The sequence below is a fragment of the Lingula anatina genome, chromosome 1, assembly GCF_051362555.1.
Source record: "Lingula anatina isolate TDL-2025a chromosome 1, LinAna3.0, whole genome shotgun sequence".
In the NCBI taxonomy this organism is placed as follows: domain Eukaryota; kingdom Metazoa; phylum Brachiopoda; class Lingulata; order Lingulida; family Lingulidae; genus Lingula; species Lingula anatina.
In genome coordinates, this window is record NC_141767.1 from 45,125,084 (window position 1) to 45,139,850 (window position 14,767).

Below are 14,767 nucleotides of genomic sequence, written 5' to 3' on the forward strand. Positions count from 1 at the left end.
TGTCACACGTGCCGTTTAATGAACATCAAACCACTGTGCAGTAGCATACCTACATCCTAGATGCATACCTGTATGTAAACCTTGAATAACAGTAGTCACAATGAACAAAATGAAAATACCAGAGGTCAATATATTGGCCATTTGGTACCTTTTTCCTGTAATTTTGACTGACAGTAGGTGCCAAACTATGGAGATGATGTGGGTTTAGATTTATTAACAGCGTTAACCAACGTATTTGCCACATAAGCTATTACTTTACTGTCAGAACAAACCTCCTTCCACAGGATGATCATTATTTTAGTATAATTGCTGTTGTTATCAAATTTGGGCAATTACCTTAATTGTAAAAACTATATCTTTGTTCAATTTTTGATGTATAATGTTTTATATCTCTGTGTGTTTTATGTACACTTTTTACAAACAGACTCGGTGTCTGGATATATAGCCTTCACATTCATCTGTTGTCGCAGATGTTGCCATGCACTTTCCTGGATTTTTTGTTCATAAACAATAAAAGGCAAATTATGTTACTTATTATTTTCAAACATATAGCAATGATTCATAGGACTAAAATACATCTTAAATTCGAAAACTAGCCTGATTGGATAATGTATCTTGAACTCATAAAGTTTTTTGTGAATTTTTTCCTTCTTCACAAATTGTTATTTTCAAGGATGTGACTTAGAATTTCCCTAGGTCTAAAACACTGTTTTGTTTCATTTTCTGAATATCCACAGTAACAGTAGCACACAATTAAATTGGTGGTGATTATGTTCCTAAGTGTATCTTATTTAATATTGCCTCAATAAAAACCTTTTTTTCTGCACTACCATTGTCAAATTAGTTTAGACTGTTTTAATGTCACTGCTTGTATCTCTTTTGTCATTAATTTTTCTTTCCGTTTGACAACTTTGCTGCCTTATGTAGATATTGTGCACATCAAAAGAAAAATAGATGCTAAAGATCCTGATTTTAATCACTGAAGCTATCATAGATATCTGTTAAATTTCATATCTTTATATCTTAAATCTTAAATATATCTTATAAATGTTACATTTAACATCCGTGTCACATTTGACATTTTGAAACAAAAAGTCTTGAACCTTCAATGTGTGATAAGGACCTGACTGTCTTATTGTGACTTCACCCTGAAAGCAATTGCCTTGTATCAGTTTTAGACTAAATTTTCTATCCAGGATACTTAACCCTTAAAAATTTATTGCAAGTCACTTACACAACTGTCTTTGCATGCCAGTTTAGTGATTGAACAGCCATCTTCACCTCATCTTCAACCCTTGGGAAATTTTGCTTTGGCTTACAACAACCAATGATGTTTGTTATAACACACAGCAGCCAGGAGATACTTAATAAAAAATGCCAAAGCAGTGTTTGGATATGTAGAGACAGGTCTGGTTACAGCATAAATTTTGTAATGCATCCCTCAGAGCAGGCTCCATCACACAAGGGTATTGTAAGATATATGTCCAAGTGATAAGACACTGCATGGAAAGGGTGTTCCATGACATGAATTCCAAAGTCTTTGCAAGAAACTTTCAAAATCAATATGTCATTGAATGGAAACACATCTGGGCTTTGATATCAAATCTTTGTTAATTGTAATGAAATATTTGGTAAGAACTGTAACAGACCTTTGAAACTTTTATAGCCCAGAAACTCAAGAAATGGAACTTGGTGCAGAAGCCTTTTTTTCTCACCTGATTATTTGAAAAACATTTTTATTATTTTAATGGTATTTAGTATATCTAATGTTTGCGCCAATAAAACATGTAAGATACTCCAGTAATACAGACTCTAAGAAATGTATAAAAACGAGACAAAAATGTATAAAAACAAAACAACAAAAATGTTGTTGGCATCTTAAATATAGAGGCAGATTGTGCTAGCTGAGAGAAATGTTTGGACATCACGATGCATGCATGTTTACAATGAGAATGGTTCACCATTACATCCAGGGGCTGGTTTCACCAGAGAACATAACAACGAAAAGTTAAGACCAACAATTTTTGTTCTTCTTTGACTCCTATAAAACAGCAGCTGTTCATTTGAAGGAAAGGTTGAGCCTTTTTTGTAAAGAGAAAAAATTGCTTATGTTGAGAACTAGTAGTTACTCTGTTTTAGTAGATTTCTACATACATATTTATTTGGAATTGAAGATGGGCAGATCCAAGGATATTTTCTGACAGTCTTCCAAATTATCTTTGTTGATCCATCCTCCATTTTTGACCGTCTTCCGATTGAAAAAATTAGATACAATATAAATTTGAAAATCCAACCGTCTTCCGGAAGATCCAGAAGACAGCCTCAATCCGCCCCTGGAAGATGACCCAACTTTGGGTCCTTATAGAGTTAAAACCAGGTTTTATTCTCAAGTCCTGCTATGCAACCAAGATCTTTGCCTTTTACAGGACTCCAAAATAACTAAAGCCTAGATTGCATTTCCCATGCAATGTCTGTATGGCGCTGGTTTACTGCTCGTAAATCCTTTTTTGTGTGGTGTCCATGCAGAGGCAGATGGTGGCCGTGCAAAATCATACAAAACATGGAATTTAACGGCCTCTGTAGCCTCCACGATTTTGTCAAGCCAAAACTTGTGACAAATTTTTGAAATGGTAGGCCTTTAGGCTGTAGCATATTATTGAAGATAACATTGCAAAGTTTCCATACAGGTCCCCCCTGGCTACGGGCCTACAAAGAAAATCGTAGAGGGCTTCTTCAACAATATATCAGTTTTCAAGGAAGCTGCAAAGGCTTACAACAACTGCACTGAGATGGAGAGGGCTCCCCACAATAACTTTTTAACTGAAAAATAGAAATTTCTCCTACTTGACCTCATGGTCAAGCCGTAGAAATGGCACGGCACTCACACGTGAGGTAAATGTACTGGCTATAGCCTGTGGCTACTTACAATGTCAAAAACAATTGCACAAAAAATCATATATGATTTCATCATACAGCAGCCATGGCAAATGTAATCTAGGCACAAGATTATTTATTTCACCCCAAAAAATGTTAAACATTAGTATATAAAAAAGATTTTACCTTGATCAACCGCATCCTGCTGAGTGGGCCAAAATTTAGGAATCCGCCTGCGTGGCCCTGGAAACCGATGTTGTTGATTATAATTCCTGTTGTATCTGTTGTACATTTTGTATACAAATGTCTGTATCATAACAGAAGTCACACCCACACTAGTGAGTCTTGGAATAAAGTTTTTTGCAAGACAAGTCTAAGTTTGAGGATGTCTTTCCATGTAGTTTTATGATGATTGTAATCTCTACCTTCATCAGTGTTAGAGTGAAGTGGCCCCAGTGTGTGTGGTCAACAAACCTGACTGAGTAACCACATTGAGGGAAAAATACAGCAATAGAAATAAATAACCTTGCACCAGCACACCTTAGAAAACTATGATTTGCATACATTATTTTCTCTTTAATAATGATTTAGGTCATGTAATTGGACATACTTTTTTGTCAAACCTCCATTGTCTAAGATACTATCTGGTTCATGAACACACCTTGGAATGAGGCACGGAGATGGAGATAAGATCTAGATTATTAGATGAAATTTGTTCAGGAAGTGACACCAGCTTGCATCAAGATACTTGGCGACAGCGAGTAAAAAGGACATTATAATTTTATGAAATATTGCATTTGTCTCTATCTGTGGGTCTGGGGTGTTTTCTGGAAGATTAACTTTTGAGGCAGTTCTAGAAACCACCTCGGTGTTTTTAAAGCTGGGGACATTATTTATTAAAGATACATGCAGGATATCAAGGTTTATTAGATACAGATATTGTCTCAAACTGTCTGATTTTATTTCAATTGAAAAGTTTTCAACAATTTCTACTTCAAATTGTTGTCATCCTAATCATTTTTCATATTTGAATTTTATTGTAATGAGTATAAACTAACCTAAATACAAATGTCTTATTTTATATTAAAAAAAAAGCAGTTTTAAATGTCATATCTTTTACAATTAAAGAAAACAAGTCATCATTATACATTTAAAAAGTAGGAAAGTGTGCAAACACCAAAAAGAGTATGTATAAGCTCTATCACTAAGCTGTGGTAATGCTGATATACCATCATGTATTAGTCGGGTTTGTTTCCTAAGAAAGTTCTTTGCTTGTGTATGATACACACAGTGTTAACCATAGAATGCTAGATACAGGAGTCTTGATGAGCCACAGCACATGTAAGTTGTTAAAAGAGACAATTTACCACCAAATGCCAAATTGCCAATTTTGATACCACACAGGTTACCTCACATACCACACCACTGATCTATAGCTACTTAGCTGCCATTTGTATCAAAGAGCTGTTAGATTAATCTTAAGTTACACCTTAAAGTGATTACGAATAATATCTAAGTGAAAAATACTTTTTTACCAACTTATAAACAGTGTGTGTGTGTGTGTGTGTCATCATTCTCATTTTGTGTAAATTTGCAGTGTTTTGTCTGCTAAACACCAATAGATTCAAAACCCAAACTTGGTCAAAAAGTGTACCCTTTGTTAGATGACAGTTAGCTGTATTTTTACAGCAAAACAATACTTGAAAGTTGAGATTTTGCTTTAAAAATGTGGGGGGAAAACAGGACATTGATGGTGGCCATTGTCTGTCAGTTCTAACATGGCCGACTTTCTTTTCCCACTTTAATTTGAAGAAGTAGGTCAGAGCAAGTGTTGACTGGGTATGGACTGGTTTCTAGGACCAAGACTGTGTGGCAGACATCAAATAGCTTCTGATATCACTACCCTTTTATTCCATCAACCAAAACTGAGCAATATGAATAGAACCAAATGGGGCCATGTCGCCACGAAAATTCCCCAACATTCCTCTGAAGTTCAGAAATGACTGGTTCCATTCTCCGTTTTGCAACTAATATTTGGAAAAAGATTTGTTTGTTTTGATTTTTCAGTTTTAATCTTAATGATTGTTGACTTACACTCAGAAGAAAAGTGTTTCCTCTGGTTCCGACCAGTATTAAAAAGAAAACCACAACTTGTACTTGGACATGTTCTGTTGACTCCAAGGTGCAGCTGCATGACAATTATGCCAGTCAAGGGCCTTGAAACATATTTGACCACCATGTTCATGGATTATGACCACAGATCAGTGCACTTTGGCTTTTTGCATGTTTTCACACCAGTATATAAGATTGCCCTCCAACCAAACTGTCACAGTATCCCTGTGGCCAGGTATTGTACAGACTCCATCTTGGAAGTTTTCTCCTTGGTACCATTCGCAGGAATGTCATTTATGCAAGACTTAATATATCTGTGGATTTTGTTGCAACTAGTTTGAAGATTCATTCCATTTTGACTCTTTTGATACCTCATTAAGTACTGTAGGTAATTTATGAGTTTAAACTGATGGTTTACAACAACTTAAACTATAACCATACTGGTATCTTAAACTGAGTCAAAAAAATTGTATTTATTTTATGTTGAGGTCCTGACATCATTTTGTGTAAGAGCAATATTATTTTAACCAAAACATGTTATTTCTGAACAAAACAACAAAATTTCTTCATAAATGAGATTCTAAAGACTCATGAAATTTTTGATGTGCAAACAGTTATTTACACCAAAACAATTTTGAGTTGTCTTTACCCCGTACAATGTAGCTGACATATGATTTCAAAATACAACTAAAATGTTTTTTTTTAAGTTTTAAATAGGAGATAAAAAGGATCATTGTAGAAGTAAAAATTACATAAGAGAGTGACTGTAAACATTTGGTGATCATGCTTGGTTAATTTTCTAACATTTAAATTTAGAGAGAGAGAGAGAAAGCAGAAAAATTTGTCTCAATATTTGGTAATTTTTTTACTGCCATAGATGCAGACTACAATTCTTTATGGTCATTCTCATACAAAATATTAAAAATTTACCAATCCAGAATTACCACATGATATGCTCATTCTAAATTGTTGCATATTACATAGAAAGCCTTTTCATTGACTGCATTTTATTTGTATCTATCTTTCATAATAAGCATAAATATCAAACTGAAATTTCTTTGTTTCTTCCTCAAAATTTTTTCAAATTGCAAATCAAAATGTTTCAAACTGCATGTATATTTCTGCTCTTCTGTAAAGGTTTTGCTGAAATTTGCCATGAAAAAGCAGCAGCATAAAAACCAACTTCTAAAATTTTAGAATTATTTGAATTCATGAATTTGAAAAATCTCACTTTTTTGTACCCTCTTTTTGTGGTTAAATTTATCTCCCAGCACATCATAAAAAGTTTAAAACATTGCTAGTTAATATATATTAGATAATTGTTAGACTTATATATGAAGCGCACATTATGAATAATTATTGTGAATTGAGTCTTATTCATTTTGTGAAAAAGCGTCTCTTGGTATTCATCAATATTTCAGAATAAATGAATGATAGGTTTAGATAAAGCTACTTATTCAAAGAAATCTTTTTTATTTTACTTTCAATGGATACATTTTTTGATAAGGCAGTTCTGTAATATTATTCCTATTTCACAATGTTTAGGAACTATATTTTGGAAGTGCTATATTTTTGGAAGCTAATAGAGACTTAGTGAAATTTTTAAATGAAATTTTGAAAAACTTACATACAAAATGCTACCAGAACCTCTACATAAAATAAAGGGAAAATATAGTCACTCTTAAATATTAGTCCTTGACTGTTTAAAGAATATATTTAAAAAAGGGCACTGACTCATAATTTGAGGTTGAGATATTTGCATAATTTTTGAAGGAAATTTAATATTTTTCTTTGTGCCGCTAATTTGTAAATTTGGCATTATATGTCTAATGGCAGTGTCCTTGCTGACAGAAATGAATATATAGAATTCTGTGGGTAAGGAATGTTTTCCTTCTCAGAAAAAAAGTTTACAGTAGAAAACATTTCCTATCAAATATTTAATATAAATATTCTTACATCAAATGTTAAAGATAAGGATGTCAGAAACTTCTCAAGAGGATACTATTTATATGTAAATATTTTTATGCTAATAGATCTATGTATTTTAAATTGAGAAAACTACAATATTTTTTTCATTATTGCATATTGCAACATTTTTTTATTTTGCTTGAAATGAGATTAAAAGAAAAAGTAAAAAAAGTTCAATATTGTCAGTGATATTATTATCTTATCTCATTTGTTACATTTAATTTTGATTTTTTTATCTCTTTACTCATGATTAACATATTAAGCATATTTTAATGTACTGCTTAGAGAATGCATTGATTATGCTATATAATGAATATATCAATACATGGAAATGTTTTTGAAAATCTAACTGCTGGTGTATTTAGCTGTACACTTTCAATTTTTGTGCACTTTTTTTTGTGTGTTTTGCAATTTTTTTATTATTAGAAAATAACAGTAATTGATAATATAGGTCTATAGAAATTCAGCAAGGGAAATTGATTCTTGATTAAATATTTGGCATTTCTTTTGATGACAATTTGTGATTTCCCTCATTATGCAATGATCAGCTTAGTATTTACTCTACCTGCATAAATTTAATTTTTTTTTCTGAAATTAGACCTAAATAGTTGACATATAATCATGCTCAGTATCCCCGATACAGGAATGTCTCTTTAGCACACTGGAATGTGAAGGTTGAGTTCCAGTTTTTTTTTCTTCCCAACTGTTGTATTCTACATGGTTGCTATTATAGAGAGCAAAAAGACAGCAACTTGGCACAAAGAGCAGTCCTAAATCATGTTAATTTTTTTTAAGAACAATTTTTGTGTAGTTTACTAATACACTTCACTTAGAGTTGACGTAATTCAAACAACAGTAAGCAGTGTGTAAGTATGCCATCCAATATATTGTATAACTTGGTAGTTTGCCAGGTGAATTATTGACTAAAGTCTCTTTTGCTCCATTGTGTATTTCTGTGTATCTTTTGTAATTCTGTACACGTGGCATACAACATTTGGTACAATTACATCATTTTTCGTTAAACAATAAACGAAATAACTACGAAGTCATTTTACGATTCTATTTTCTTACCTTATAAATTGCTTAGTTGCCTATTCCTGTTTTTTTCTGGCTCAAAGTCAAGCTTGTAAATTGTCTATGTTGGAATTGAGGGGGAAATCTGTGGCTTTCCTTACCCACAATTTTGGTAAAAGGTGTTGTCTGCTGCGAAGCTGTTTTGCAAACCAACAGAGGTTTGAACTGTCCAATCACACTCTCTGACCTGGTTTAGTTTCGCTATGTATCATTGGATACTAAGGATGTTTTCTTCTTCCTTGTACAGTTTCTGTGGTAATATTAAAGTGGTTCCACTCGATCAGATCAAACTGACAGAATACTATTAATTACCACTAACAAAGAGCTCTGTACATGATTGTGTTTTGTTGAGCAAGTCTACCAAATGACCCCAGCATAAGTACATGATTGTGTTTTGGTTGAGATTCTCTGTATTCTTCCACTTTTTGTTTTCTTTTGAAATAAGAAAAATATTCTGGTATTTCTTAAAACTATATTTTCAGTTTCTTGTTTCAGTTTAATTTTAAAGTGACCTCTGCATACACTGTAGCACCTTTTATGTCATCAAGATTATGTGGTTTTGCACACAAAGAGACTTGTCTTTGCCCATCCCTAATGTCAACTTGGGGATTTCCTTGTCCACCATGGATAGTCATGCCTTTCTCAGGTATTAGATATGATAAAAAGATGAAGATAAAAAATCTTATACAGTTTCAACCAGTATAACTGGACCTCACCTACAAGTAATAAAATGATATGATAAGACATATAATGTTACAGCACCTGTTCCGCCTTGCACTGATTTGCACTATTTGTGTGTCTTTGACACAACATAGACCCCCCATATCAGTTACAGTAACACAGCTATGATTCATCTCAAAGAATTTTAATAGGTTTGTGTATTTCCTGTCGCCTAGCTCTAATTTATGTGTCCAAATTTTGAAACAGATAATAATATACGAGTAGTTTTAATATATGAGTAGTTTTGGCGGGAAAGGTTGAATGATCAGAAAATAACTACTGTCTGCTTAAAGGCAGTGTTGTTAAGCTATTTCCATTTTGTAATGCTAAAGGGTCAAAGGATTTGTGGTCTGTTGGCTTATTTTGGCTGTGTGAACATCTTTAATTTTCTATCACTTCTATTGGTTGCTGGGATGTGGCGGGAAAGATAACCAATCAGATCATACCCCCTGCAAAGTGAATTGCTTCCTGTTTTTCACGGGTAATCAGTTTTGGTTTGATGTGTTATTAGAGGATTTTCAAAAACTTAACTGCTTTGAGGTAATTTATCTCTGGCAGTGATAAGTCCAAAGGTAATGGTATTGACACAAGTTTTCTAATTACATCACACTGACTTTAAACCACAAACATTTTCCTATTGCACAAAGGCATTATATTTTTTGCAAAAAAGACTTCATCTTGTTGTTGTTTGTTGTTTTATGTACTTTGATGTATTATGTTCCAAATTATCCAAAATTATGTGATTGCGCAATGGAATGTATTTTGAGGTATGCAAATAACACACACAAAAACATATCATGTCTGTTAAGTTTCTTATTTTTGTATTTACCAGTATTTTTTGTCATTTTTTCTTTGTCTGTTTTTTTATCCACATTTCCACAAGGGTTGTTTTGTTATGAGTAACTCCCTAAAGTGGACTTTGATGTGTTTGCTTAAATTCCTTTTTGACAGTTAGAAGTTTTTATACTAAGTTCCAGGTGAGTTGGAAATGATTGCCTAAAGCTGTACTGTCTGACACAACAGCACTTGAATAGGTAAAATATAAATACATTTCTCAACATATATTAAGGAGTAATTCTAAAAATCTTTAGAAATACTCATAAAGAAGTTTCACCACAGGGACATTAGTAAAGTATTGGGTCATGCCACGGTCAAACTATTTTCAAGCGTCTTATTCTATAAGGATATCAGTTGAGGAGGTTCAATAATTTAATGAATGAACCTGGACTTTGCTACCTACATTGTAAGCAGGGAGAGTCATGAAGAAATCTGAGCCATAAACATTGAGATCATACTTGTGGTTTTCCTCTAGAGCTTTAGCCTATAAGGTAGTCCTTCTACATACCTGCTGAGTAGATGATACCTTTATAATTGACAATGGTTACATATCTGTATCATCACTTCTGGGTGTTCTACATACTCGCAACTGACTACAGTTAAACTTTTGAATGTGCACTTTATTTGAATTTGCTGTACTTTAGGGAAATGATTTTTTTATTTCAAAATTTGTCTTCTCTGTTGCAATGATCACATTGCAGTGTGTTTGGTGAAGACTGAAAAAATTAGTCCGTAGCACAATGGTGACCAACTGGTTATGATTCACTTTGCTGTGCAGAATTTAAAATTAAATGATATTAATGCCTAGCACTTGACCACTATTCAAGCTTTAAATCATCAACCTAACTGACATTGGCATGATTCACATATTGTATGTATATAGTCCACTAAATAAGAAGTTGGAAGAATAAAAAAGTTAAAAGATCAACATAAAGAGGTTTGTTTTTCTTTTGTTGGATAATGTTTCTTCTGGCATCTTAGCCTTTTACGGGAGTGCCAAGACAAATCTTTATAATAAGATTCCAAGTAAAATGTAATTAGGAAGAAACATGTGCCTATCGGATTTGTTGGCCACAAATATGGTAGCACGATATAAAAAACATGCTGTGCTCCTGCTGTTTTTGTTTTCTATTGGCTTTCTAATGAAGAGATAGAGAGGCTTTTGTCCTATACCTAGTAAGCCGAGTTGATTAATGTTTGATAAACACACCCAGCATGTTTTATCCCATTTGATTTCAAATTAATGAATGATATAGGTTGCTGCTCTTAACTGCAAGATTAAATAAAAGCATTTTTTGTATAGACTAGACTTATGGCAGAACCATATATACTATGGGTGTATATTAAATACTACAGAATTCAGGACCTGTTTTGGCTTACGACACCAGTCAGTGATCAGAAAATGCCAAACAAATTATAAGCTTCTAATAATGTTTTTGTGGATCACATGCATGACCTTCAGCTCCCACCCTGAGTTTCACAGAGCTCTGGAAATGACAGAGACATGCAGATAATAGGGACTAGTTTCCAGTAATCTCAAAATCTCAGGGTGTTCTTTATCCAGCTGCTTCTTTGTAGTAGTAAGCGGCACGTGCCATGAGTATGGGGGCGGCTGTTTGAAATAACTGACCTGGTTCTTATTACTATTAAGCAATTGCTAATTCCCCTGCCTGCTTAACTTGAAGTACCTGGGGTTTTGATAGTAAAACCAGGGAAGAAGTGGGTGTTCATGTGATCAAGCGTTATTTAATAGCGCCCCTTGAAATGTTTGTTAAAGCCGACTTTGATTAGTTGGCAGAGGAGTTATTTACCAGTCATTTTAGCACATGACCGGATGGTATCATTAACTGACAGGGTTGTTTGGCTCCAGGTTTCAGGTGGTCATTACATCATTGATACTTGAATTAAATCTGGGATATTTTGGCTGGATACACTGACAAAAATATAGATATGTGAATTGCCAATGTTGCTGCATAAGTGCAACATTTGATTTTTTGTTTGAATTTATAGTGATTTTCTTTTGCATGAATATTTAAACTGCCAGCTCTATGATTCACCTGTTTTGCATGGGGCAACTGACATCAATATTCTTGAAAGAAAAAAAAGTTAAAATTTTTAATTGTAAGCATTATGCCAGATTTGACTTTTTTTAGACCAAGGCAACTTAATTTTTCTTTCTACAAAAAATTAATTAAATGTCATTGAAATTCATTTGAATTTTTTATATCAAATATTATATATGCAAGCATACATACTGCTGCACATGCACTTAAATGTGCACTTGCACCTACATTCTCATGTACATATTTCACCTATGACTAAATATATATTGCAGGACATGGTACTGTTAGACAACAGATATTGATAGAGGTCAAAAATGGAAGTCATTTACTATATCTGTGCCAGGTGGGGGAGTATCACATGCTATTCAATCATTCATAATATTACATTTATTAAAATACATGCAACCCAATTAAAGCTGATTTATCATAAGTTTTATGCTTACTGTTATGATTATACAGTGACATATCTAATATAAATATAAAAGTCAGATAGGTGTTAAGTTTTGAAAATGAGTGAATATTATGAATGAGTATAATTTGAGGTTTAAAAAAACTTATTGGGAGTGCTGATTTAATGCTGCTTGTGTTTTTCTTTTTTTCCTGTGTTTTTTTTAAGGGAATGTCATTTTCTACTGTTGTATGATATAAAATTTAATTCAGATAAGGAAGTAAAAAAAAAACATTTTGAAAACATATATGTTTTATATATTTTGCACTATTAGTGATCACCTTTACAGAGCTACTTGTCTTTTGATACAGATGGCCTTATGATGGGCTGGCAACTTCCGCACCACTTCAGAAGTGCTCTGATCAATGTCAGAGGTACTCAGTTTTACAATTTGCAACATATTAAATCAACTTTTTTTTCAAAATCTTACATAATTATCCCATTGGTTTTATAATTGTGTAAGGTTTTGGCATAGTTGGAGTTGCCCCCCCCCCCCCCCCCCCCTTGCAGGGCAGAAGCCTATACTCCCTGGAATCAATTATGTCAAGTGACTAGTAAGTAAATTGTATTGAGGTTTTCCACAGTTTAGGATGATTATAACCCACTAGTGGCAATGTTGTGGTTTGCAATGTTGTAACACAGTATTTGACTAGAATGTGAAGCCACTGTGACATTGAGCTGCAGTGAGTATGGTTTCTGAGTTATCTTAACTCACTGCTGCCCAGAATAACTACAGCATATAACAGGTTAGAAAATATTTTTTTTTCAATATTCTAGGATGTTTAGAATTTAAAGAATATATGAGGTGTTCATTGGGAGTGAAATTTTGACTTTAGAGAACCACACACTTAATATAAATTGTTAACTCCAAGTTTCAAATAGACTATTTTAAGACCTTTGTTTATAAATTCTGCAAATGGTTTAAATCACCAGAGGTGAAATTGATTGAAAAATATTAATCATGAATTCTGGTTTTTGCTGAAGGTCACAGATGTCACTATTGAGGCTTTTGATGTTAAATTTATCATCACAGCACCCGCATATGCATACAAATTTCGTTAAGAATCTAGAACTGACTCCATTGATGCCAGCTGCTACGTCTGGCTGGTTAACAGGTAGATGTTCCATTATTTTAATTTAATTTTTTTTTTTTTTTTTTTTTTTGGTAAAAGTATGGAGTGAACTGAGAGGGGATTATAAAGAACTGTTTAATAATGATATTGTTTTAATAGGATAATTCATGTGCCTAAAACAAGGAGTGGAAATAATCATTTTTGCCTCTATTCTTAAACCCCCACCCCTGACCCTGAAAAACATGATCATGAAAGGATGATCAAACAGGCCCATACTAGAGTTATGATCAGGTGAAACACCCTCTGGTGGGTTCGTATGACTCCTTATGGTTTGGCCATATTATTGAAATTAATAAAGGTGAAAAAAGTGCATTCTATGAGTGTTTTTGTTGTTGTTTTCCACATATTTAGCCCATCTTCCATTCTGAGAACAGAAAAGATATTGATACCACTGTATTGAGACAGTTCCCCAGATGTACCTACTGATACACTTAAGCCTAGATTTACGCACATAACATAAATGTATGAAATCAAATGTCATTTGCTGTGGTATTAGAGTACTTACATATATGGGTGTTGAAGAGTTTTATTTATTAATTGCTATCAGAAGATTGCTGTCAGCAATGTCAACTACATGGCACATTTGCGCACGCACATACACACACACATCAAATTATTTGTTTTAAAAGTTTTTATCATTGGTTTACATCATTAAGGAAGAAAACACTTCGTATGCAATGATAAAAATTCTAACTTACTCATAAGTAAAAAAAAATTCACTTTGCGTGGGATATTGTATTTTAAGAATGATATATTTTATACCTCTTTTTCTTGAATTTTAAACTGACTGTACTAATTCAAACCATACAACTTGCAAACTTGGCCACAAATACACTTTACTTTGCCTGGAATGAGTGCGCTTATATACATCAGCAGGCAGGAACATGTGAGTATCTCACCAAACGTAAAAACACATGCAACCGTGTCCACACATACCCACACACACTAGTCAGATACAAACTACCAGACCTCCTGGACCCTCGTTTAAGCCAACATCACAAGTGTGAAGCAGGGGTTTTAAAAGAGCCTACCTTTTGGTCACACACGTTCTGGTTTTGATATCAAATCAATGAGCAACCAGAAATGTGGCTGGCATCCAGATATGGGCTTCCTTTCTGACCACAAAGGTGAACTTGACCTTCAACCCCCCCCCCCCCCTTTGAGTAAATTAATGAGTAATGATCTACATAATTGTACAACTTTTAATTAAAACTTCCTCTACTGATGCCTGTACAAAAATAAACTTGTTCACTTAATGCTGATACATGTCATAGTGAATTAGGCCTTTGCTTTGAGAGGTGTATTGGAGGCTTGGTACCTGAGTATATGGTGGAAACTAGATCGTTTCAATGGGGGGAAAATGGTGAATTTTACAGATACTGTATTTTTTAGTCAATATTTTTAAATTAGAGCAATCCTACTGTTGGTAACAACAAAAAGCAGATTACTCTATATAGTTCTATTCTATGCAGTAAAAGCACCACAGATGCTATATAGTAATATATTATTTTTGTGATTATAAAATTATGAATCTGAAA

General features: G+C 33.5%; 2 protein-coding genes across 10 annotated transcripts in view; one reads left to right on the forward strand and one right to left on the reverse strand.

Annotated features, from left to right (window-relative positions):
* Positions 1-14,767, reverse strand: part of LOC106176201 (uncharacterized) — a 51,674-nt gene that overhangs the window by 34,612 nt on the left and 2,295 nt on the right. The window contains exon 1 of one of the 2 annotated variants that reach the window (XM_024075134.2): positions 3,061-3,306. The exons of the other annotated variant lie outside the window; for it this stretch is intronic. Within the exon in view, the coding sequence (XP_023930902.1) occupies positions 3,061-3,190 (130 nt within the window). The 5' untranslated portion in view covers positions 3,191-3,306. Of the gene's footprint in view, positions 1-3,060; positions 3,307-14,767 lie in introns of those variants that run through there. 2 annotated transcript variants of the gene reach the window in all.
* The window catches only part of LOC106176195 (transcription initiation protein SPT3 homolog), a 49,683-nt gene that overhangs the window by 19,764 nt on the left and 15,152 nt on the right, over positions 1-14,767 (forward strand). The gene's annotated exons all lie outside the window — the stretch shown is intronic.